This window comes from Marmota marmota, unplaced genomic scaffold (genome assembly GCF_001458135.2).
Source record: "Marmota marmota marmota unplaced genomic scaffold, marMar, whole genome shotgun sequence".
Classification (NCBI taxonomy): domain Eukaryota; kingdom Metazoa; phylum Chordata; class Mammalia; order Rodentia; family Sciuridae; genus Marmota; species Marmota marmota.
This window is the reverse complement of record NW_025999880.1, coordinates 14,342,680-14,368,068: the sequence shown is the minus strand read 5'-3', so window position 1 is coordinate 14,368,068 and position 25,389 is coordinate 14,342,680. Positions and strand designations below refer to the sequence as shown.

General features: G+C 45.2%; 1 protein-coding gene across 4 annotated transcripts; it reads left to right on the top strand.

Moving 5' to 3' along the window:
* The first annotated feature begins 380 nt into the window (after window positions 1-380).
* On the top strand, window positions 381-25,389 carry Dbf4b (DBF4 zinc finger B). Of its 4 annotated transcripts, none has more exons than XM_048790172.1 (13): window positions 381-644; window positions 1,148-1,210; window positions 6,875-7,029; window positions 11,732-11,917; window positions 12,793-12,843; window positions 13,498-13,585; window positions 14,573-14,646; window positions 16,505-16,541; window positions 17,944-17,989; window positions 20,339-20,455; window positions 22,269-22,377; window positions 22,527-22,651; window positions 23,355-25,389. In XM_048790172.1, the coding sequence occupies exons 1-13, from the start codon at window positions 584-586 to the stop codon at window positions 24,274-24,276; spliced, it is 2,034 nt and encodes a 677-aa protein (XP_048646129.1). In that variant the 5' UTR covers window positions 381-583; the 3' UTR covers window positions 24,277-25,389. The 4 variants fall into 4 exon arrangements, with proteins under 4 accessions (XP_048646129.1, XP_048646123.1, XP_048646135.1 ...); XM_048790166.1 differs by having other exon boundaries at window positions 381-659; XM_048790175.1 differs by lacking the exon at window positions 381-644 and adding an exon at window positions 678-726.

Below are 25,389 nucleotides of genomic sequence, written 5' to 3'. Positions count from 1 at the left end.
CCCCCCCCCCCCCCCCCCCCCCCGCCGCACTTTTTGGGAAGGATACTGGGGGAGGTGGGTACTACATTATTGAACAACAAATGACAAATGGAGATAACCTGTTAGATTTTTTGTCAGGTAGAGAATGGAGAAAAGAAGAGGAACAAAGGTGGGAAGACCAAATGCTGTATATGAAACTTTTAGGCAAACTGCAAAAGTCTATAAATCTTAGGATTATTCTGTTATTTATTAATCGAACTCCTAAAAATTTCAAACCAGGCAGTGTGAAGAATCAGTAAAATGCTTCCATTAGATCCCAGCTTGCCGGTCATTAGGGCGCAAAGTCCTCCAGCCAATGAAACCGCGAGCTAAGAAAAGCTAGCTTCAGAGCCTGGAGCAGAAGGCGAAGTGGTTGTAGAAGTGGGAAAGGAAGGATAGGCCCGATTAATATTGTCCTCCCAGGGACACCGTAGGGCAAATTTGCGGCTATTGCACTGGGAGGCGGAGCCCGCAGGAAATTTAAACCGAAGCCGCGGCGAAGGGCGCTTGGAGAATATTGAAACAACGGGATTTAGGAGTCTCAAAGAGCCCGAGGGGCCTGCGAATGCAAAACAGAGACCTTGAGGCCCGTGTACGGAGGCCGATAAGGAGCCGAGATTTGATGTGTGAGCGGGGAAAGGGTACGGATGCCGGGAAGGGGAGAAAGGGGTAAGAAGGAAGGCGGCAGGGGTCATAAGAGTTGAAAAGGTACGGGATCGGGAAATGGGTTTAGGTATTGAATGGATCCGTGCTGAAGCTGAGGAGTCTAGAGGATCCCAGGAGGGGTTTGGAGGAGAGCAGGGTACTGGCGTTGAGGCAGCAGAGGTGAAAAGGGGGCTGAGAGACTGTAGGGAAAAAGCCGAGAGGGAGGGACGGGAATTGAGATGTGCAAGGGATGGCCAAGAGGTCTTGGGAATTGGGGGAGCAGAATGTGACGGAGGGGGCGGAGGGACTGAGGGACCACAGCCTTAAGGAGGCGGGGGAGTTGAGATGGAATGTGGGTCCGAAAAAAGTCGCGGTGTCGAAGGGTGTGGAGTTTGGGAGGCGGAGGCCGGGGTGGGAGAAGGAGGGATGGAAGATGGAAGCCTGGGGAAGAGAGTTGAGCTGCTGCTGTTTTGTCCTTTCTCAGGCGACAGGTACCTCGGGCTGGAGAGTTCCATGGCTGAGAGTAGGCTCCCTGTTACGGACCCAGGTGGGTAACCAGTCAAAAATGAGGATGCAGGGTCACAGTTACTACCCCTGCCTCAGCGCCTCCTGGAAGGCCGAGAAATTTTATCCCTGTTGGAGTCTTCTAATTACTTAGTGGTTTTGTGTGCGTGTGGGGGGAGGGGGTGGGGGTGATGGTGTCATAGATCATTTAGGAATTGATGGTAAAACTTATGGAGTAATTTATTAAGCCCATATTCGTGGTTATTTTATCAATAAACTTTACATAGATACCCAGTTAGATAAAGTGTTTTTTAACACATAATTACCCCTGCATACCTTTTCTCCTGTTTCTTTCAGCATCTCCTACTTTTAGTTCTTGATTGTTACATTTTAAGTAATAATACACTTGAATAAGTTACTTTATTCATCCTTCTCATATCATGTTACTTACTTTTGGATCTCGTTCTCTTTTTGCTGGAGATCCTTCTCCAAGAGTATTTTCAAAAGGGAACTCTGTGTCATAAACTTTCTGAGGCTTATATGCCTGAGAATATCTTTATATCACTCTTGTATTAAAATCCTTGAGTAATCACAGTATTTTCATTTTGCAAAAACTAGATGCCCTAACCCTAACCCTGTTAAAATCATGGCTGTAGCCTTCTGCTGGGCCTAAGAGAGGTTTTGAGAAGGTAACTGTTCCTTTTAAAGGTTTTCAAATGATTCTCTTTTTAGCTTACTGTTTCATTCTAGCATTCTCCTGTATTGGTCCCCCAATTTCAAGACTTTTCATCCCTAATTAGCTGTTTCCTATTGGCTTAGGATCTGGCTCCTGCTGGTCTTCCTGTCTGGTTTTACTCACCCATCAATTTCCAAAATTTTATAGCATCTTTTCTTGCCAGTGTCTTTTTTTTTTTTTTTTTAGTTGTAGTTGATCACAAACACCTTCACTTATTTATTTATTTTTTTATGTGATGCTGAGGATTGAACCCAGGGTCTCACACGTGTGAGTCAAGCGCTCTACCGCTGAGCCACAACCCCAGCCCCTTGCTAGTGTCTTTATACAGATTTTTTCTTTCTTTCTTTTTCTTTTCTCTCTCTCTCTCTCTCTCTCTCTCTCTCTCTCTCTCTCTTTGTTGTTGTTGTTGTGTGTGTGTTTGGTGAGGTCTGGGACGAGAACAGAAGTTCTTTATTCACCCTATATATTTATTCAGAAGTCTGAATCATTATTTCCTCTTTAAGTATTTTCCACCCTACATTGTTTATTCCCCCTTTACAAATGCCTCTGCTATTCTTGACACTTCTTTCCCTATTCTCTGTATTTCTTTTTGTATGTTTATGTCATTGAGGATCAAACCTAGGGCCTTAAGCATTCTAAGCAAGCTCTCTACCCCCCTTATTCATATTTTACGACTTGTCCCCCAATGTCCTTTTTCTGGTTTAAGATCCAATCCAAGATCATATGTTGTTTTGGCTGTCATAAAAACTTAGTCTCCTGAGAAGAATTTGTCCTTCTTTCTTTGTCTTTAATGACCACAGTTCTTTTGAAGCACAACTGAACAACCCTCAGTTTGGGCTACGCATTTTGGTATTTGATATTGTGCCCTTTCTGATATATGTGTCAGGAGGCATATGAGTCTCATTTTTGGTCACAATGACTTTAATCACACAATCAAAGTGGTATCTGCCAGATTTCTCCACTGTAGTTACTGTTGACTACTTTAAGAGTTACTTTGAGACTTTGCAGATATGGAGGGTTAAATTTTTTCATAATAGTTTTATTGAGATATGGCCTACATGTCACACATTTTACCCACTATAAAGTGTACAACTCTGTGGCTTTTAGTATATTCATAGAGTTGTGCAGCCATCACCAAAGTCCAAGTTTAGAACATTTTTATCACCCCAAAAAGGAGCCCACACCTACTAAAATCATTCCAAATTTTCTCCTAATCTCCCAAGCCTAGATATCTGCTAATCTACTTTCTGTCTCTATAAGTTTGCTTCTTCTGGGCATTATCATATAAATGGAATCACATAATATGTACTCTTTTGTGACTGATTTCTTTCACTTAGCAATATGTTTTCACAGTCATCCATTGTACCATGAATCACTATATCATTTTTTCTTTAAATTCTGGGCATCAGACCAACCTAGGGCCATTTGTATATTAAGCATGTGCTCCACCACTAAATAACACTTCCAGTCCCATGTAATTCCCTTTTGACGTTAAATAACATTCCATTGTACAGATATAACTGCATTTTATTTATTCATCACTTGATGGGTGTATTTGAATATTTTGAGTAATACTGTTTATTTACAAGCTATAATGTAAAATAACATCAAAAACAAACCAAGCCAGGTAGCTTTTTAAAAATTGTCAAAGCCTGGTTGTGTTGGCAAGCACATATATTCCCAGCTACTCAGGAGACTGAGGCAGGAAGACCACTTGAGCCCAGGAGTTTAGGACTAGCCTAGGCAACATAGTAAGACTCCCATCTCGAAAACAGCAAATGGTAATAATAAATAAAATAACTTTAAAATATTCAAAACCCCTCACTTTAAATTCCAATTTACTAGACTGTGTATTAGTGTTAGCTATTCTGGGTTAAGTTTTTCAAGTATGTGAAAATATGTAGTTTTAGATTTGGCTTTTTGCCAGATGCAGTGGTGCATGCCTGTAATCCCAGTGACTCAGAAGGCTGAGGTGGGAGGATTGAAAGTTTGAGGCCAGCTTTGGCAACTTGGTGAGGCCCTGATTTAAAAAAAAAAAGTACTGGAGATATAGCTCAGTGTCGGAGCAAGTGTGTGTGTGTGTGTGTGTCTGTCTGTCTGTCTGTCTTTTGGTACTGAAGATTAAACCCAGATGTGCTTAACCACTGAGCTACATTCCCAGCCCTTAACCACTGAGCTACATTCCCAGCCCTATCTATCTATCTATCTATCTATCCATCCATCCATATATATTTAAATATATTTCCCTATTACTACTACTATCTTATTACTGAAGATTTTCCTGAGACTTGAGTGTTTAATGATTTGAATGATTTTATTATTAGGATTTTTTTTTATTATTGGAATTTTTAATGGAATTAATAATGGTGGTGTTGATAACTACTTGTTAATTTTAAGAATATAAAGAACTGGGGGCTGGGGATGTGGCTCAAGCGGTAGCGTGCTCTCCTGACATGCATGCGGCCCGGGTTCGATCCCCAGCACCACATACAAACAAAGATGTTGTGTCCGCCGATAACTAAAAAAAAAAATATTAAAATTCTCTCTCTCTCTCTCTCTCTCTCTCTCTCTCTCTCTCTCTTTTTAAAAAAAAAGAATATAAAGAACTGGGTAATATTTCAGTTTAAGGAAATTGGTTTAATATGTGAGGCTTCTATAGGATTAAAGGCATTGTATAGTTAGGATTAAAGGCATTATATAGTTAGGGAATGTTTTAAGATTTCTTCAAGTTTTAACATTTCATTATGAAAATTTTCAAACCTGCAGCAATCTAATGAATTTTAAAAGGAGCTCTCGTGGGCACACAGCTTAAAGTTTCTTGTTGCCATTTTAATATGTTTGTTTTATCACATTCCCATTCATCTTATCTTCCCTTTATTGAACCTGGTGATGGCAGGCTGGGGATGGAACCCAGGGCCTCACACATGTTAGCAAGCACTGTGCCACTGAGGTAAGCCCCCAGCTCCTATCCAATTTTTTTTTTCTCATGAATTTCAAGTAACTTTTAGACCTTAGTACATGTTCCTCTAAGTGGCTTAGCAATGCATTTAATTGATTAGAATTCCATATTTGTATATAGTTTTTTCTTTTTAAATGTATTTTAATATTTATTTATTTTTTTAGTTCTCGGCGAACACAACATCTTTGTTGTATGTGGTGCTGAGGATCGAACCCGGGCCGCACGCATGACAGGCGAGCGCGCTACCACTTGAGCCACAGCCCCAGCCCCCTAGTTTTTTCTTTTGATGAAAATTTACATACAATAAAATGTACAATTCTAATTTTTAAAAATTTGATCAATTTCATCCCCCAGTACCTCCCCTTTCCCTCCCCTCCCTCTCCTGATCCCCTTCTTCTGTTCTATTGGTCTCTCTTCTATTTTTTAAAATTTGTTCTGATTAGTCATACATGACAGTAAAATGCATTTTGACACATTATACACAACTTCTCATTCCTCTGACTGTACATGGTGCAGAGTCACACCAGTAGTGTAATCATACATGTATATAGGGTAATAATGTCTGTCTCATTCTACCATCCTTCCATCCCCACAGCCCCACCCCATCCCTCACTCCCTTCTGCACAATCCAAAGTTCCTTCATTCTTCCCTATCCACTACCCCCAACTATGGATCAGTGTCCACTGATCAGAGAAAACATTTGGCCTTTGTTTTTTTGGGATAAGCTTATTTCATTTAGCATGATATTCTCTAGTCCATCCATTTACCTGCAAATGCCGTCATTTCATTTTTCTTTAGGGCTGAGTAATATTCTATTGTATATGTGTACCACATTTTCTTTATCCATTCATCTGTTTAAGGATATCTATGTTGGTTCCATAGTTTAGCTATTGTGAATTGAGCTGCTATAAACATTGTGATGTGGCTGTGTCACTATAGTATGCTGATTTGAGTCCTTTGGGGATATTGCCAAGGAGTGGGATATCTGGGTCAAATGGTGGTCCTATTCCAAGTTTTCTGAGGCATATCCATACTGCTTTCCAAAGTGGTTGCAGCAGTTTGCAGTCTCACAGTTCTTTTTTTGGGGGGGCGGGGCAGGGGGTGCTGGGGATTAACCCAGGGCCTTGTGCATGCAAGGCAAGCACTATACCAACTGAGATATATCCCCAGCCCTCCAAACTGCACAATTCTTAAGGGTATTTCTCTGGGTTTTTATTTTAAAGCTATGTTGAGGTATAAATAAAATTCATATTGTACACAAATGGAGTGTATACTCTCTGTGGCTCTTTAATTTTCAGAGTCGTGTAGTTAAGACTAAAATCTAATTTGAGAACATTTTCATCATCCCCAAAAGAACATCATGCCCTTTTGCAGTCATTCCTTATTCCTACTCCCAGACCTGAGTAAACACTAATCTACCTTTTCCATATATATTTGCATTTTCTGAACATTTCATGTCATTGGAATCAACATATAATATTTGTGTCTAATTTTCCTCACTTAGCATGTTTTTGAGGGTCATCCATTTTGTACCATGTATCAATACTTTATTCTTTTTTATTGCTAAGTAGTATTCCATTGTATGGATATACTACAGTTTATTTATTCATTTATATTTGAATTGTTCCCACTTTTTGGCTCACATAAATAATACTGTTATGAACATTTGTGCATAAGTTTTATCTAGATATGTTTTTCTCTTGGATACATATCTTGGAATAGAATTGCTTCGTTACGTGTTAACTCTGTGTTGAACATTTTGGGAAAGTGTCAAACTCTTTTTTTCACAGTGACTGCACTCTTTTGCATTTCCACCAGCAGAGTGTAAGAGCTCTGGTTTTTCCACATCTAAGTTTCTTGAAGCTAAGTACATTAGCTTTGAAGGTGTCTCTGTGCTCCCAGAGCCTAGCACAAGGCATAGCGCACAGACTGGACTGTCACTGAGGGTTGTCACTGAGGAACTCTTTCTTACCCCAAACTTCTTACTGTGCTCCTCTTTGTTGTTTTTTTAGGGGCTCGGCTGGGCATCTCCAGTTGTCTGGGAAAATACCAGAAAAGCTCACGAGGTGCTAGGAAACAGCCATTTTCTGGAAAGTCCTTTTACTTGGATCTGCCTGCTGGCAAGAATCTCCAGCTTTTGACGGGAGCCATCCAGCAGCTGGGTGGGGTACGTAAGCCGTTTCTCTCCGGTGATCCCGTGATCTTTTGTGGGTGACTAGTCAGGAGCTGGTGAGGGATTTTTATTCTTCCCTTCTCTCTTCCTCCCTTAAAGGCTTTCTTAAGAAATAATTCACATACCATAAAATTCACTCATTTGAAGTACACAGTTTCGCTGGGTGCATGCCTATAATCCCAGTGACTCGGGAGCCTGAGGCAGAAGGATTACAAATTCAAGGTCAGCCTGAACAATTTAGCAAGTCCCTACATAACTTAGTGAAACTCTGTCTCGAAATAAAAAATAAAAAGAATTAGGGATGTGGCTCAGTGGTTTTGGCACCTCAGGGTACCAAAAATAAAAATAAAAATGGGCATAGCTTAGTGGGGGTTTTGTTTTGTTTTGTTTTTTGGTACCAGTGATTGAACTCAGGGGCACTCAACCTGAGCCACATCCCCAGCCCTATTCTGTATTTTATTTAGAGACAGGGTCTCACTGAGTGGCTGTAATCTGCTGGGATTACAAGCATGTGCCACCACGCCCGGCTTTGGTTTAGTGGTTTTTGGTATGTCAGTCCTCCATATTCATGAGCTCCTCATCCATGGATTCAACCAACTGCACATTGATATTTTTTAAAAATTGTGTCTATGCAAACCTTTCTTTTGCCATTATTCCCTAAACAATATACTGACAACTATGTGGCATTTACAATACATTCAGTATTACAAATAACCTAGAGATAATTTAAAGTATATGGAAGTATCTGCGTAAGTCATATGCAAAGACTATGCTATTTTATATCAAGGGTCTTGGTACCAACTCCCCGTAGATACTTGGGGACAACTGTATTCACAGGGGTGTTCAAATCATGTGATCCCATAGTCAATTTTAGGACATTTTCATCACCCCAAAAGAGAAGCCCCGGGTCTGGGGTTGTGGCCCAGAGGTAGAGCACTCGCCTAGCATGCGTAAGGGAATGGGTTTGATCCTCATAAAATAAAATAAAGATATATGTCCACTTATAACTAAAAAATAAATAAGTAAAATAAAAAAGAAGCCCCACATTTATTATCAGTCTCTCTGCATACCCCTGGTCCCTGGCCCTGGGTAAACACTCGTCTACTTTCTGTCCTTGTTCTGCCTTTGTTTTCTTAAGCTCATTTTCTATATAGCTGTGATCATGATTGTGTGTGTGTGTGTGTGTGTATTTTGATTTGTTTTGGTTGTTTTTGGGTACCGAGATTGAACCCATGGCACTTAACCAGTGAGCAACATCCCCTGCCCTTTTTATTTTTAATTTTTGAGACAGGGTCTCACTCAGTGGCTTATGGCCTTGCTAAGATGCTGAGGCTGACTTCAAACTTGTGATTCTTCTGCCTCAGCCTCCCAAGTTGCTGGGATTATAGGCATGTACTAGCAGCTATGATTATATATATATATATATAATGTGGTGCTGAGGATCAAACCCAGTGCCTCACCTGTGCTAGGCTCACCACTAAGCCACAACACCAGCCCCGATTATATTTTTGATTACCAACTTTTTATCCATAACCTTAAAGCATTGGCATTTTCCTGTCTTTATTGCCTAAGTACACATTATTTGAAATGTTATACAGTATAATTTTGGGGTTTTTTTTTGCGGGGGTTACCAGGGATTGAACTCAGGGCACTTGACCAATGAGTCACATCCCCAGCCCTATTTTCTATTTTATTTAGAAGCAGGGTCTCACTGAGTTGCTTAGCACCTCACCATTGCTGAGACTGGCTTTGAATTCACAATCCTCCTGCCTCAGTCTCCTGAGTCATTGGGGTTATAGGTTTACACCACTGTGCACGGCCTACAGTATAATATTTTTGAGTGGATTGCTGATTTATTTAATAGCTACCTAATAAACATTTAGATTATTTCTAATTTTGAGCTCTTAGAAATGACACTGGTGAATGATTTTGGTTGAATCTATTAAAATATCTTAAAAGTATATATCATATGGTAATTTTAGTAATAGATTGACACTAGATATCTCTTATGTCTAGGAAATAGTGTGATAATGCTCAACCCAAAAGAAAATGATAACTGGGGAAACTGCATGAATATGTTTCAAATGTGGAGGCTCTTTGCTATCAAACAAACCAGTAACTTAGCAATACAGAAACTCAGTGCAGATAATAGAATAAGGATTATGCCTAAACTGGCCCATAATTATATTTTGAACTTTTAGGCTGGGAATGGTGGCACACACCTACAATCCCAGTGGTTTGGTAGGCTGAGGCAGGAGGATCGAGAGTTCAAAGCCAACCTCGGCAATTTAGCAAGGCCTTGAGCAACTCGGTGAGACCCTGTCTCTGAATAAAATACAAAAAAGGGCTGGGGATGTGGCTCAGTGTTAAGTGCCCTGGGTTCAATCACCAGTACCAAAAAAAAAAAAAAAGGCATGAACTTTAGTCTCTTTTGTCATTTAGCTTCTGCTGTATAAAAGACCACGTCAGAACTTGGGCTTAAAAACAATACTTTAGGGGCTGGAGGTACAGCTCAGTTGGTAAAGTTGCCTCATAAGTACAAGGCCCTGAGTTCAATCTCCAGCACCACAAAAACAAACAAACAAACAAACACACACACACAAAAAAAACAATATGTTAGTATTTGCATTGTTATGTGGATGGCTTCATAGTTTAATGGTTTTATTGGGGCTCACTCCTGTAGCTGCATTCAGCTGGAGGTTCAGCTGGGCTGGAAGGACCAAAGTGGCCTCCATCACACATCTGGCACTCTCTAACTTCTTGTACAATGTATGAGAAACTTCTTACCTTCTTACTTACATTGAACACATCTATATCATTGTGTGTATTTATAGAAAGCTAGACTAGCTGGTTTACACAGTGGATACATGGCACCCTTCCCAGAAAGTGAAGTGGGGGGCTGCAAGGCCTCTCAAAGCCTGCATTCTAAAATTTTTATATATTACATTAGCCACATTCTATTGGTCAATGTGTCAGATTTAAGAGATAAAAAAGTAGGCTCCAGTTGGGCACAGTGGTGCATACCTATAATCCCAGCAGCTCCGGAGGCTGAGGCAGGAGGATCATGAGTTCAAAGCCAGCCTCAGCAATCTTATGAGACCCTAAACAACTTGGCGAGATCATGTCTGTAAATAAAAAATTAAAAAGCCTAGAGATGTGGTTCAGTGGTTAGGCACACCTGGGCTCATTCCCCCATACCAAAAAAAAAAAAAAAATTGAGTAGCCTCCACCTCCTAATGGAAGGAACAACAAAGATCACATTCAAAGTAATGTGTATGCATGAGGTAGGAGGAATTCATGGAAGATAAACATTGCTGTGCTCCTACCCTCCAATGCTTCTTTTTGCCATAACGAGGAAGATAGATGTACTCTTTCAAACTATAAAGATTTTAAAATTGTGGAATATGTATTTTTTAAAAATGCCATTTTAGGGCTGGGGCTGTAGCCCAATGGCAGAGCACTTCCCTAGCATGTGTGAGGCACTGGGGTCAATCCTCAGCACCACATAAAAAACTAAAAAAATAAATGCATGCAGTCCAGCTACAACCACAAAACAATTTTTTTTTTAAGTTTTTTTAGGTGGACACAATATCTTTATTGTACATTTATGTGGTGCCTCACTCATGGTAGGCAAGCACTGTACCACTGAGCCACAACTCCAGCCCACAAATTTTTTAAAAATGCCATTTTTAACCGTTTTGGTTTTGTTTTGTTTTTACTGGGGATTATAACCAGAAGCACTCTACCACTATTACATTTCTTTCATCCCCCACATCCACCCCCGCCTTGTTTTGATTTTGAGAAAGGATCTCTTAAGTTGACAAGATTGGCCTTGAACTTGTGATCCTGCAGCCTCTCATGACACTGGGATTACAGGTGTATGCCACCATTCTTCGCCATTTAAGCCATTTTGAAGTGTATAGAGTTCATTGGCATCATTACCCTTATACTGCTGTGTAACCATCACAGTGGTTCCAAACTTTATCTCTTCCCAGCTCCTCATTTGTAGGTGTTTTGTTGATAGCTCGAAATTTGCCATAGTGATTAGCCCAGAAATCAACAAATATACAGAGCAATTTTCTTTATTCCCCAGAGTGTTGGTCTAAGTATCTGCCCGTTCAGTGTTTATTTCTGTTGTGTTCCCACAAAGGCAAGTTAAGTGTCAGTATGCTTCAGGTACTGTGCTGAGTTCCTGGGATACCAAGATAAGTCAGAACTTCTCAGTGCTCACAAGAGGTTTGTAGTCTGGTTAAAGTGAGCAGACACCTATATTATAGCTGAGTGTCAGTCAAACCCTTTTTTGTCTCACTTTTTATGCTCCTTTTTGTATTATGGTCAAGAAAACAGCAGCATTTGGATGCCCCAGTGTGTCTTACACAGAAAAATCATGGCCAAACCAAGCTACTCTTTTCTTGCACAGCACCTCCAGTGTGTGTGTGCAAACTCAGACCAGTGAAAGAACTCAAAGCCTGTGGCCTGGGTCAGGAACAGCAGTTCCTGGAGGGATATATAATATATATATATTTTATTTCATAATGTTGTTTTCTTGGGGACTTGTTGCAGAGGTGCATTTAGTCTATTTAAAGACATTGATTCTGGAACTTCTGGCAGCCAAGATTTCCTTTTCCAGCTTCTTGATATTGACAATTCTACATCTGCTTTTTGGTTTTCAGCCACTTCTGTGATCTGGTTTCAGGTAATTGAGGGTTTTCTGAGCAAAGAAGTAAGTTACATCGTGTCCAGCCGCAGAGAAGCAAAGGCAGAAAGTGGTGACTCAGGCCACAGAGGCTGCCCCAGCCCCAGCGAGGTCAAAGTGGAAACATCCTCTGTAGCCAGTCCCAAAGGCAACCATGCCAGGCCTTCACAGAAACCTGTGCACTCGGTAAGAACCTCATGGGATAGGGAAGACGTGGTCCATAAACAAAGCAAGTAGGCGTTGGTAAACCCTTTTAGGTAGGCTCTAGTTTGAGTTTTAGCTGGTTTAATTTAATTTCATTTGAATTCAGAGACTGATAATATTTTATCACCATTCTGAATCTAAACACCTCAGCGATGCTCCATCCTCATGCTATCCCTCTGTGCTCTATGTCATTCTTTATGAGGACTTCAGAGTTGCAAGTTCAGAAACCAGAGGAAAGTCCTCTATAAAGCAGAGAAGACTTGTTGGAATTGGCCTGGCTTGGGCAGGAGTACACCCAGGATGCAGCAGTTCCCTTTTCCATTGTTCTCATGTATGAACCACCAACAGTTGGGACAATACACATGCCATCTCTTTGATATATGCACCATGGCTTTTTACCCGTGGACTTGCATGTTTGTTTTTGTTTATTTAGGCTAAGATTAAGATGTCCATGAATATACCCTGTTCATGATGTTCATGATGAGGGACGAGTCTTCCAAGAAGCAAAGAAAAGATTTTATAAAATGAAACACTTGCTAACATTATCTGCTAGAGAGTCCAGAGACTCTTAAAGAAAAGTCTGAGAACATCTATGACAGTTTGACCTTGCGTATTTTCAGAATGTCCTTCTCCATTATGGTTCAGGCTGCCAATGGTGTAGCTATCTCTGCGTGATCTAAACTTACAGATGGGTTTATCTTTACCTCCTAAAGGTTCTCTAAACTCTCATTTCTGCCTATCCTCAGCTGATACTGCTCCAAACTTTCCAAGGGACATTTAAGACACTACCACCAGCTTATGTGTAAATATCTGTGTATATGTTTTGTGGTCTACATATTTTGTTTTCTTTCTGTCAGGTGCCTATGAGCAGAGGGAAGGAGCTTCTGCAGAAGGCCATCACAAAGCAGGTGAGTTGGGCCAGGCATGGTGGCCATGCCTTTAATCCCAGCAACTTGGGAGGATAGCAAGTTTGAGTTCCACCTCAGCAACTTAGCAAGACTCTGTTTCCAATAAATAGGACTGGGGATATAGCTCCTTGGTAAAGCAACCCTAGGTTCCATTCCTAGTATCAAATAGCAAAAAGAAAAGAGAAAGAAAAAAAAGATGGGTACGAGTAGGCATGGTGACATGACTGTAGTCTAATGACTTGGGAGACTGAGGCCGAAGGATTGCTTAACCCAGTTTGATGCCAGCCAGCTTGGGCAACAAAATGAGACCTCATCTCAAGACAAAAAACGTTGGGAACCTTGGCCAGAATGAGGGAGACTGTGCTACCAGACTGAACCAGCATAGCTTCCGGCTCTTAGAAACACATGCTCCTTCATGGTCACGAGGTGGCTAGAGCAGAACATGTGGGCACATTCAGTGTGTGTCCTCCTAGATTGGCCACCCAGAATGGAGGACAGGGTATCTTCCTTGGGGGTAGGATGGACCCTCCAGGCACTGTGCTCTCTCCCCTGCCTCCCTCCAAATCCCCCCTTGGGTGACCCAGGGCTCCCACAGTAATGTCAACCTGTCCCATCATGCTTTGTCCTTGTGGTGTTTCTACTCTGTCATTTCAGGGGAGCAGCAGCGGAAGAGGCAGTGGGAACAGCAGCAGCCTCCTGACCAATGCCCGCTCCTGGGGAGTAAGGGTCCTGCATGTGGACGGTACTGATCCCCACTGGGCACCTGTGGAGGGAAGCATTGATGACTTTAGGAAAGTCGGCTTTTAGAGGGATCAGGGCTGCATAAGCTTCCAGTATTGGAAGCCAGACGTACTCAGTTTCTATGTTGCTCCACGAAAGTGGGAGGGTGTGGGGCAAGCAGGATAGCATACAGCAGAGTGTGCACCTCAGAGGGATTAGGCAAGCTGTCCACAGTCTCACCAAAATGAGCAGCGTGGCCCATGTTCTGACCTAGTTTGGTCTGACAGTAAATGCTGTGTTCTTTTTTCCATATGGTTGCCTCACACTATAAATGACCGATTTGCTCTTGTGGTAAGTCTATAATAGAATAGTGTTCCATAATTGGCTTATGGAGTCTGATCTCCTGCTCAGCTCCACTCTGAGTCTGGGATTTTCCCTGATCCATTATAGAGGAGTTGATCTAGATAGGACAGTCTCCAGGTGCCAACTAGGTGCTACCAAGATTTTTCAAGGGAATCAAAGGGCTGTGCAGGGGATGTTCCTGGTCTGGGGTGGAAGCAGGGACTCCATCCCACTGCAATATCATCCTTGCCTGACTTGATCTCATTTTCTGCCTTTCATGGTGCTAGGGAAGCTCCTGCCTCCTTAGCCCCTGCTGGGTTTTCTACCTGAGGATACACCTGCATAGCTAAAAGTTCTGGGTTTTCCCCACAGATGCCTCTCTTTACAGTCTTTGAGCCATAAGGTACTGCAGTCCAAAACTGAATTATATGCAAAGCTACAAAAAAACATGAAGCCAGTTTAGGTGGTTCCTGCCATAGAGGACCCAGCCCTTACCTCTGTTGTCAGGAGGTGCAGAGGTAACTTGTAGCCAGAAGGTGGCAGACAAGGATGGCATGATCCAGCTGACTAGGCCAGGTGACCAAGTTAGTCCTCCAGCCCAGAAAAGGACCATGAGGGATAACTAAGAAGTTTACACCTCTGCTATGGCCCTTTGTCTTCTCTACAGAAATGATGATGCACGTGCAGCAGCTGTCCCATGGTCCTTCATGTGTAAAGAAACAAGAACCGAAGCAGCAGGAGGTAGGTCAAACCCACGGGTGGTTTTCAGTGGACTCTGACAACTTGGTAAATCCCTGACCCCCTAAGCCATTGTTTCCTGGCCATTCTGAAAAATGTAATAGGAGTGCAGCTCCTCTGTCACCTTATTCTGTATGTCCACAGCTTTACATTGCCCTTTCTCTCACTCTGTGGCTGTCCCATGTCATACTTACACCACTAAGGCATTCACTGCAACCCTGGGCCAAGGACTGCACCTGGTCATCCTGACCTAAATAGAAATTCCCAAATGCTCTTGACCTCCTGGCAAGGCTGTCATTGTAGGAACAGTTCTTGGCCTGGGAATGAGCCCACAATTGGATGGACTGGGGAGGGAGTTGTATCATGAAATAGCAGCTGTCTTCCAATTCTGTGTTTAATTTTTCCTTTCTTTATCAGGGTTAGAACTCTGGGTACCCCATCAAGAGAGCCCAGGCTCATTTAAAGCTGCCATGTCTTCACCCAAGCCTAAATCTAAGGATCAAACCTGCAGATCTATTTGCATGGCCTGGCGTCTAGGAGCAGAACTAATAGTTGTAGCAAACCACATCCAAAGTGGCTGGAATTTGGGGGCTTTCCTTTGCTAGATATATTTTTGTTCAAAATTCAAAAAGATAATGCAGTGAAGTCCTCCTACTTCTACTCCCCAGCCGATGACCTCCCTCCCTGGCAACAGTGGAAGCAGTTTTTCTGTGTCCTTCTAGGACTCTGTGCACATATAAGCCAGTTTATCAAAAATTCCCCCCTTTATACAAATGCTTTTTAACTTTGCTTTGACTTAATAACCTATTTTGTAGATATTTTGGAGTTTTTTGTAATAAGATTTCTACATAATCTGCTGATATGCAAGGGAATATGCTGGACTTCTTTGGCTTGTGTTTGCCCTCAAAGTGTGGCCTAGAGGAGTATCTGGAACCACCCTGGGCTCAGAAGCACAGGCAGTCATGGACCAACTGGATCTCTCATTCTGGTTCCCTTCCCCAGCTCTTTAGCTGATTATTTTATTCCATTTAGGGTTTTTGTTTGTTTGTTTGTTTTTATTGTAATTTTTTTAGTTGTAGATGGATAAAATACCTTTATTTGTTTATCTTTATGTGGTGTTGAGGATTAAACTCAGTGCTTTATACATGCCAGGCATGTAGAAGCCAGGGTCTCTGACTGCCCTACTTGGTCCCCCTTACTTTGCCCTCTGTCCACTGTGATGTCTCCTTACCTAGGCATCACAACTGGGGTTGTACCTCACTGTTTTACCAGTGAGCTACAACCCTGTCCCTCCATTTAGCTTTTAATATCAGTTTTATTTGACCTTGGTTTAAATGTTAGTTTTGGCCCACAGAATAAGGGTACACAAGGTGGCCACTGGAAACCAAGTGTCCTCATTCTGTTAGGTGACCTGAAATGGCAGCTGTGCCTAGAAAATAAAAGCTGCCCTTTAGTGAGCATCTCCTCTAAGTTGGCGCTTTCACTTGCTTTAGTTTCATCTGTGCCACATCCTGTGAGGTTGGAAAATGGCCCTCACAGTACTGGCGGTGCAGCTCCAGTTCCTACCCAGGCCTGAGGGACTCCAAAATTCTTTTCTCTACACAGTCCTGCATCTTTTCCTCAAAGAGCCAGCCGCCATTGAGATTCACAGAGAGGACTCTCCATTCATCATGGCCCTGAGAGGCAGAGGGAGCCACTGTGCCCCTGTCTGCTGTAGCTCACAGCCTAGGAGTCTGGTTCTGCAGGCCTCTCAACAGCAGGAAGCAAAGTGGGACAGACTGAGTAACTCAGCGTACCAGTCCCAGTTCCTCGACCCCCGTGGTTCCCTCACATCCTTAACCTATTTTCCCTTTCCATTTAGGGAACACGTCCAGGAGTGGAGTCAAGAACGCGGAAAGGTCAGTATGGTAGCTTTTCCTCATCTAATTGCAATCCCTCCTTCTATAAACACTTCCCCACGACTCCCTCTGAGGCAGCATCTGTTCACTTCTCTGTGGCAGGAAGCAAGTCCAGGTTGTGTTGCCCCCTCATGTTTCCAGGGCCTGGGGCGAAAGAGGTATGCCCAGGTGCAAATGCAGAGCTACTGGGCCAGGGCTTCTTGAGAGCTGGGACCCCATGCAGGCCCTTTGGCTTCTATATCCTCCGGCTGTTCCTGGGCATTGACTGAAGTTCAGCATCCTTCTCCTGATTTAGTAGCAGTTTGGGGTGGGCAGTTTGACAGCTGCCTACCGTTTTCAGAAATGCCAAACTCCCCAAAACTGACAAACAGGCAGATTGATGGACTGTGTCTCCTGGCTTCTCTTGGACAGCAGGAGAGTTTCTCCCCCTGGATGTTTCTCCCAAAGATGCTCTTTAAGTGGCATTTATTCCTGAACAAGAAGGAGCTAAGAAAAGTCACTTGGCACTTCCTCATGCTCGAAAATCAAGGAAGTCTGTGGGGGAATTGGTTTTAATCATTGTCTGTTAATTAGAAAGACAAGAAATTGTCCCCAGAAAGTAATTAATGGGAGCTGCAGCCCAAGGAGAAAAGGCTGCTTTGCTTAGGTGCTAGGATGGCTTCCAGAGGGGTTAGGAATTCTGAGGTACCGGCCTCCCGAGGGAATCTGGCTGTTAGGTCTTCCTGGGCTTCCAGCCTGCCTAGACTACACCTCCGACAGGACTCCTAGTCACGGTGGGAAGATAGAGAGGTTCATAGTGCCCAACTGATTTTGTAAGTTGTGCAATAACTAGCATAACAGAGGAGAGGGGTGGGTCACCTGACTCGGAATTTGTCTTATCAGCACCCCTTTCCCCCTATTTTTTTTCAGGAACTTGAGATCACTGAACACACTTTATCCCTCTTCCCCTTTCTCCCTCCCATAATCCTCATGAAGAATGCTGCCTGGGGAGTTTTCAGGTCCCTTAGGATTCTGAGATGCCAAGAACCAAGGTCTAGGAACTTTGTGGACCATAACTCTGTATTTAGCAGAAGTCACCAGGGCCTGGGTCTCTTCCACTAGCCATGTTTCTAATGGTCGTGGTACCCTTGGTGGGTGACAGCCTCCAGAACGTGCACACAGGAAGTCCTGCCGAGGGAGGACGCAGCTAGTGCTGCAGTTACTCTGCAGCCTCCGCTAGTGCAACTCACTCTCCCCAAGAGAGGCTGGAAGAGATGGGAGGGGTGCTCACCTCTGCCAAATGGAAAGGCACAGGCTCTTAGGCTTTGGCAGAGCCTTGCCTCTTGGAGCATTTCCTGTGTGTGTGGTGTGGGCTGTGCTCTAAGGCAGGCAGAGAGCTAATGTGTGCTTCTTCCCCTTCCAGTGGCCAGACTAAAGGCACCATTCCTCAAAATCGAAGATGTGAGCATGTAAGTAGAACCTCCTCTCTCCTCTTCCCCCTTCCCAGGCCTGCAGAGAGGAGGAGGGAGAGGTACTCAGGGGACCCAAGCTGACATGTGGACATGGAATGCCTCAACCCTGCATCATCACAATTTGCTTTCTTCCATTGTCGAAGAGAAGTCTCACATAGACCAAGGGGAGCCTCTGAGGGTGGCATTATGCAGTTGATACTCCTCTTGGAGATGAGTCAGAGGTTAATGATCCTGTGTGTGAATTACCTTCATTTAATACTCTCCTTTTATGAGCTCCTTGTGTCCCATCCTGGCTCATTATTGCTGCTCCTTGCTGGGTGTGTGCTGACACTTAATGTCAATTCATTTCTGGTCCAGTCACAGTGCTAGTACAGTCCACGACATCTTGGCTGAGTATAAATGCATGAGGTGGCACTGGGGATTCCCTTGTCAGACCACCTCGTACATGATAAACGCTTTCAGTTTGGCTTTGAAAGGCCCTTTTCAGGCACATATCTCATGACAGCCCTGGGTGAGAAACAGCATAAGTCCATTCTTTCCTAGAGGGAAAACTGAGGTCAGAGAAGCCAGGGACTTGTACAGCCACTTTGCTAGTAAATTACAGCCAGGGTCCCTGACTGCCCTACTTGGTCCCCCTTACTTTGCCCTCTGTCCACTGTGATGTCTCCTTACCTAGAGCAGGAGGATCACCTTGATAATGTTAACCTGATGAGCCCTTGGCAGCCACCTTGGTTATCATTGTCTTTGATAGTAGGTCAAAAGTCCACGTGAATCAATAGTTATTTCCTTTTTAAAAAAGATTTAAAGGAAAAAAGACCATTTGTGCACAACAGGGACTACTCAGACCAGAACTTTCTGGGTCCTTTAGCCTCAAGCAGGGCACCCCTAGAGCTCCAAGCCCATCTTCTCAATGAGCCTACATTCCCTTCTTAGTGTCTGCAGACAGTAGGATTGGCTTTGGTGGCCCAAAGGCACACAGAAGGCACTCCCTCCGTTTCTAGTGGAGTGAAGCATGTGCTCTTCAGCGCCCAGCCCCTGCGCCACAAGATAAACACAAGGAACTCAGATGCAGTGTCTGAGATACTGCCGCTGCCTTGGTACTGCTACTGTACATGGCAGGCACAGGTCATATCACTGTCACCAGAGGGGTTACATAGCTTGTGTGTTCCCAGCATCACAGACCAGAGAAGAAATTCAAGCAGAACTGAAGTTTCTGGTGATTCTTTTCATGTGCTCTTCTGAAGCAGTAGCTTTTCAAAGCCTGTTTGCCTGACCAACGTGAAACCTCCTAAGCAGAAAGTGTTGTTAAGGAGAAAGAGAGGTGCCAGGATTGCAAGCACCCATTCTGCTTAAGGATCCAAAAAGACTTATTTGTTAATTCCCTTCTGAGGCCCAGGCACTCTCCCCACCACCACCACAACCAGAGCATGGGCTACTCCAACCAAGCACAGCGCGCCCGCGCCCGGCAGTGACCTCAGTCAGCAGGGTTTGCAGAGTACACACAAATCGGTTCTGGCTCTGTAAGTTTCCTAAATGTCTTCAACTTCAGGCAAACTGCCAGAACCCTCCGTATAGGTCTGGCTATCCAGAATCTTCATTTGCACCTCTTTTTTTGTTCAGAACACCAGCCCTCAAATGGTGCCAAGGACCCTCCTAGTGCAAAAAACACTTCCCTTCACAGAATGGAAAAATCACTGCTGTGACTTAAACATTCTTCCATGTAGGTTCTGCCAGGTTAAAGTCCGTGAAAGTTGTAGGGTCAAGAGGCAGAATGGGAAGAACCAGCCCAGGAATCTGTAGTGGATGTTTGTAGTCTGGTCTTGGCCACTTACTAATCATGAGCCCTTGAGCAAGTCACAGAGCCTTTTGGGTTTCCTTTCTTCTGTCAAATTGGATAAGACCACTTATTCCATTCAGCCCAAAGGGTGCTTATAAGATTCAAACAAGCATGAGTATGTACACATTTGGAAAGTAGAGGAATGCCAGGCATTACACACAATCCCAGCTACTCTAGAGAGGGAGGCAAGAGGATTGTTAAGTTCGAGGCCAGCCTGGACAACTTGGCAAGACACTGTCAAAGTACAAACAGCTGGGGAGGCAGCTCAGCGGTAGAGCACTTGCCTAGCATATACAAGGTCCTAATTTCAATCCTCAGTACCACAAAGAGAAGAAAAGGAAGACAGGGACAGCATAGTTAATGGTACTAATTTTACCTAGAAAGGCTGGTATGAGTTCTATTTTAGAACTTAGAAAATGTCAGGATTAGAATTCTGTAGAGAGGCTAGCCCCCTTCGTCATCGTCTCCCTCCCCCACTATAGTCAAAGTGGAAGTTTTTTGTGTTTCAGGAAGTTTCGTCCTTTCCACCATCAGTTTAAATCCTTTCCTGAAATTTCTTTTCTGGGACCCAAAGATGCAAGTCCCTTTGAGACCCTGATAACCCCGGGCAGCTCACACTGTACCAGGTAGGTCTTTTTGATTCCTGAGTACCAAGGACTGGTGACAGGCCAAAGTCCTCCCCCTCAGGGCCCTGCTGGTCAGATTTGGGAATGGCCATCTGTTTGCTCCTTTGGCAAAATCTATTCTGGGAACTTAGCCCAGAGAAGAGAGGCACTGGGAGTATTCATCCATTTTATTTGGTGTTCTTCATCTCTACTAAGGAATTTAACTTAAGTGTCCAGAGGGCAATAGACTGGTTTCTCAAACTCAGATCTGTAGACCACCATTATGAGAGTGCCCCTATGGTGCCATTGAAAAGTGCGGGTTCTCTCTGGGAGTGGTAGCATATGCCTGTGGCACTTGCCAGTGACTCCAAAGACTAAGGCAGGAGGATCACAAGTTTGAGATTGGCCTGGGCAATTTTATAAGACCCTGTCTTAAAATAAAAAGGCCTAGGGATGTAGCCCAGTGGTAGATGACCCCTGGATTTAACCCCTAATACGACAAAAAACATGGGTGTTTTTAATATCTCTGATCACATATGTATGTGTATATGAGATAGATGGTTTCTAGACTCAAGTCCACAACTATAGAATCAAAATCTCTGATCATTGAGCCCCAAAAGCTGCATTCCTAGAAGTTTCTAGGTGATATCAGTGCACATCAAAGTTTGAGTCCTGTTAGGCTAAATACAAGGAATAACTAGGGATGAGACCAAAGGGACTCTCTACATTGTATGGCCATGGTGGCTTATAGCCTTGTTTATGTTCATACTCCACAGATATTAGAGAGTTTGAACTTCACTGACCAAAGTGGAGAAAGAATTCAGCTCATGTGGTGGACTAGCTGTCTTCTCAGATGCTCTCTAACTTCTGAGCCAAGGGCCAGTTCATGGGCTCTCTCAGCCCAAAAGCTCCTGGGATCATAGACAGCCTGTGAGCTTCTCACAGACAGAGGCCGGGGGTCAGGACATAGTGCAAATGGGAGGGGATGTGGCAGTAGATGGAGGCAGGAACTGGGAGAGAATGGCCTGAGGGTAAGTCCCAAATGTCTTTATTCTTTTCCTGGAAGGTACAAGGGATACCAGGAGAGCCAGTTAGGAGGTGGCCCAGGCAAAGCAGGGTAGCTAAGCTTGGTATGACCTGGGGGTTTCAGAGGAGCTGGGAGGCCATAAAGGGAAGACAGTGAGGCATTGAAACTTTGGTATCTCCCTGGGCAGAGGATTGGGTCAGATAGGACATCAGGGTGCGGTGTGTGTGTGTGTGTGTTTGAATTTCTTTTTTTTTTTTTTTTTCATTTTTCCTACAAACTATTCTAGTGATGGCCACTGCTGTCCCTACTTATTCTCACCTGTGGTTTCAGAGATGTGGGTGTGGAGAAGACAGATAAGAGAGGCTGCACACCTGGGCGCAGTGGTACACGCCTGTAATCCCAGGAGCTTGAGAGACTGAGGCAGGAAGATTGCAAATTCAAAGCCAGCCTCAGCAAAAGTGAGGCAGTAAGCAACTCAGTGAGACCCTGTTTCTAAATAAAATACAAAATAGGGCTGGGGATGTGGCTCAGTGGTTGAGTGCCTGAGTTCAATCCCCAGTACCCCCAAATAAAAGGAGAGAGAGAGAGAGGCTACCCACACAGAGGCTTCACCTTCCTTGTTGCCTCTCCTGCCACCCTTGGACAACTAGCACCGAGGGTAGGACAAACCTGCCCATTGTGCCTGCTTGGCCCCTTGGCCATCTTGGTCCTTCCCCTCCCTGGCCTGAGCTCTAGGCCCTGAGCAGCAGCTCCTCCTCTGGGGACCCTAGGAGTGACCTCTTTTCCCCCACCCTATATCTTTCACAGAGAACTGAAGGACCAAGAGCCAAGCGTTCAGTCAGCTGTGTGCACCATGCCCAGGAGGAGGAAGGGCTACTGCGAGTGCTGCCGGGGGGCCTTTGAGGATCTGCATGTGGTGAGCCGCTTCCCCATTCCCCACATTGTTCTGAGAGAGCCCAGCCTGCAGTCTCCACCTTGCATGTCCTCCACTGAGGCTGGCTGGAAGTTCCTCTCGTCCCATTCCAAACTTGTCTAATGCCCTCTACCATCTCTTGCCCTGGACAGCATCTTCAGAGTGCCCAGCACCAAGCCTTTGCCCTAGAAGCCCATTCATATGCAGAAGTTGATCGGATCATCGCCCAGCTCAGCCACAGCTTTATAGAAGTCCCTTCCCAGGCCAGCCTCCCCAGGTGAGTGCCATAGCTGCAGACACACGTGCATTTTCTCTCTTCTGTTGCCCTCCCCAGCTGGGAAGGAACCCTCAGGTTGGCAGGACCAGTCTATAATATTTTCCTCACCTTTCCACCATCCTCTATCCTATTTGTTTTAGGGGTGGCCATTGGCACAGTAGAGAGTGAGCAGTTCTGGTTAGCTAGAAGTGGAAATAGTTCCTGAGTCCCTCTGGAGGGTAGTGAGCAAGGTCCTTCTCCCTCTGTGGAAGTTACTCTCAGAAAGAAGGATTGCCTGGGGTTTGGTGGAGATTCCCAGACTCATTGAGCCCAGCTTCTCCAGCTACCCACCAAGGGTAGACCGTCTCCCACCTGGAGCTGTGGCTTCACTTCTCACCCAGGTTCAGCTTGGACAGCCAGGTTCTGCTACTGTCTGCACCTACCAAAGGGCACAGCCTCCTTTATGAAGTCATTCAGTAGAAGAGCCTCTACCCTGTTCCCCTGGCCAGCCCCAACCACAGGCCACAAAGCCAAGAGGAGCACACAGCATTGGCTGCTCCACAGTATCAGACCAAGAGAGGCCTTTCCCAGAGGGGCAGCTCTCTTCAGCACTAAACCCAGAAGAGGCCACTTGCCCTGTCCTCAGCCCCAGCCCAAGAGGTTCCCATCTTGCTGCCTGTTCTGGAGCTGAACCTGCGCTCACTGGGTATTTCTGTCCCCACAGGCAGTCAGATTCCACAGCTTCTGAATGTGACGCTCTCCATCCTGACACTTTGTCCCCAAGCCAACCCTCCCCTCCCAGGGTAGCATCTCCTGGGATGAGGAAAGAAGATGACTGCCAGGCCCCAGGTACCCCAGAGCAGGATGGAATGGTGGACAACGTGGAAGCATCATCTGAGCCTGCAGGGACCGGCCAGGTACCTGGACCACTAGCAAGTTGCCAGGAGCTAGAGGGACCAATTGATGTGCTTGTGGACCCTTCAAGAACACCAGTTTCCAGGATCCCCACTTACCAGCACCTCCTGCCCAGCTCTGATTTTATGGACCTCTCCTCTGGCCTGGACCTGGCATCTGTTGGTCACAAGCGGAAGATTCAGTTCCCCAGCAGCATCACTGAGAAGAGGCCAAATGCCTCATTTCTTGTATCTGGAGCCGCCAGCCCCTGTGGCCCCAGGACAGCTGATAGCAGGCATCTTCTCTCCCTTCCTCTTCCCAGCTGTGAATCTAAGTCCCGAGCCTCCCTCCAGCCCTTTTGCCACACACAGGCCTGCTGCTCCCTCCCAGACCCCTTACCCTGGCAGTCCACAGACAGACCAGTTGAGTTTTGGACCACACAACCCCCCTGGCCTGGGAGAGAATGGCTCCTGGGACCTGAGGATTCTGAGTGTACAGCCCCTGGTCCTATACCCCAGCAGACTGACCAGCGCCCTAGCTGTCCCACAGGCCCCAACCAGCTGCGGGCCCACCTGCACTCCCCCGTGGGAGGGCCTGCAGGGAGCCAGGCCACCTCACTTCCCCATCCTCGGCCAGTCAGCATGGGAGCCAGCTGCTCCAGATGGTTCTGGGCCCCTTCATCTTTCCAAGTGCCTTGTCTCCCTGTCTCCCAGGCCCAGCCCTCACCCAGAGCTGCTTCTGTGAGTCCCTAGGTTTTCACACAACCAGCCAGCTCCAGCCCGCAGAGCCACAGATCTAAGCTCTACCTTGCTTGGTGTTATACACCTGGCCAGGGCCAGCCAAGACCAGGGGAGTGGAGCCCTAGGTCTGGTCTTTGAGGTACAAGTAAGTAGCTATCCCCAGTCTTGTGGAGCCCACAGAGCAGACCTCCTGCCTGCAGGTTTGGGGGAAGGACCGAGAGCCTTAGGCTAGGGGCTGCTCTCTCCTGCCTCTACCTCCAGCCATGGCCAGTCCCACACCCAGAGGCGGAGGCAAGACTGGCATAGGGAAGGAACCATGAAGAAGCTGGGGTGGCAGGAGGCCTGCTGGCCCAGCATCCAGGCTCTCTCCAGGCTCTTGTCTCTTACAGAGCAGAGGGTTAGTTGTTGGTGTTCCCCACCCCCACCCAGCCTCCTTTCCCACAAGCATGTGGTCTCTCCTGCCTGTGCGTGTCCCCTCCCCCAGCCCCCCACGCTCACACAGATCCTCAGGAACATATGAAGCAGAGGAGGGGCCCAGGCTGCAGCACTGCAGCGCTCCCTCCCCCATGCACTTAGTCGGGCCCAGCACTGACCTTTCCCCTGAGCCCAGGATGTGGCCATAGCCCTCTTTGGGGACCCTTCAGCTCTCCTCTGCAGCCTCAGCTCAAGCTGCCCACCCGGAGTTCTGCTGTTCCAGGGTCAGTGTCTCACCTGCCAACTTCTACATCTCCCTCTTCCCTCCCTCCTTCCCCAAGGACCTCCCCCCATTTCTTACTGCCAAGCCATTAATCTGGAGACAGAAATGGGTTTGCTATCGATTCTTTGGCCACTTTTTTTTTTTTTTTTTATTACAATTTGTACTGTGGTTCTTCTCACCCTTCTGCCTTTGTGTGTTTGTCTCTTTAAATGTTGAAGCTCCCTGAAGCCTGGTGCTATTCTGTGTCTCCTTTCAGAGGAAGAAAGGGGGGCCTAGCTGCGGGTGAAGACCTGAGTTGTTAGTTTGGAAATAGAGCAACTGTGTGCAGCCCTCCTTAGAGGCCCTGTTTGGCCTTTTTATGCCATTCCTGTTAAATTTCACAATTCATCTTGATTTGGGAAATGTAAATAAATTTGTTAAATAGCAAA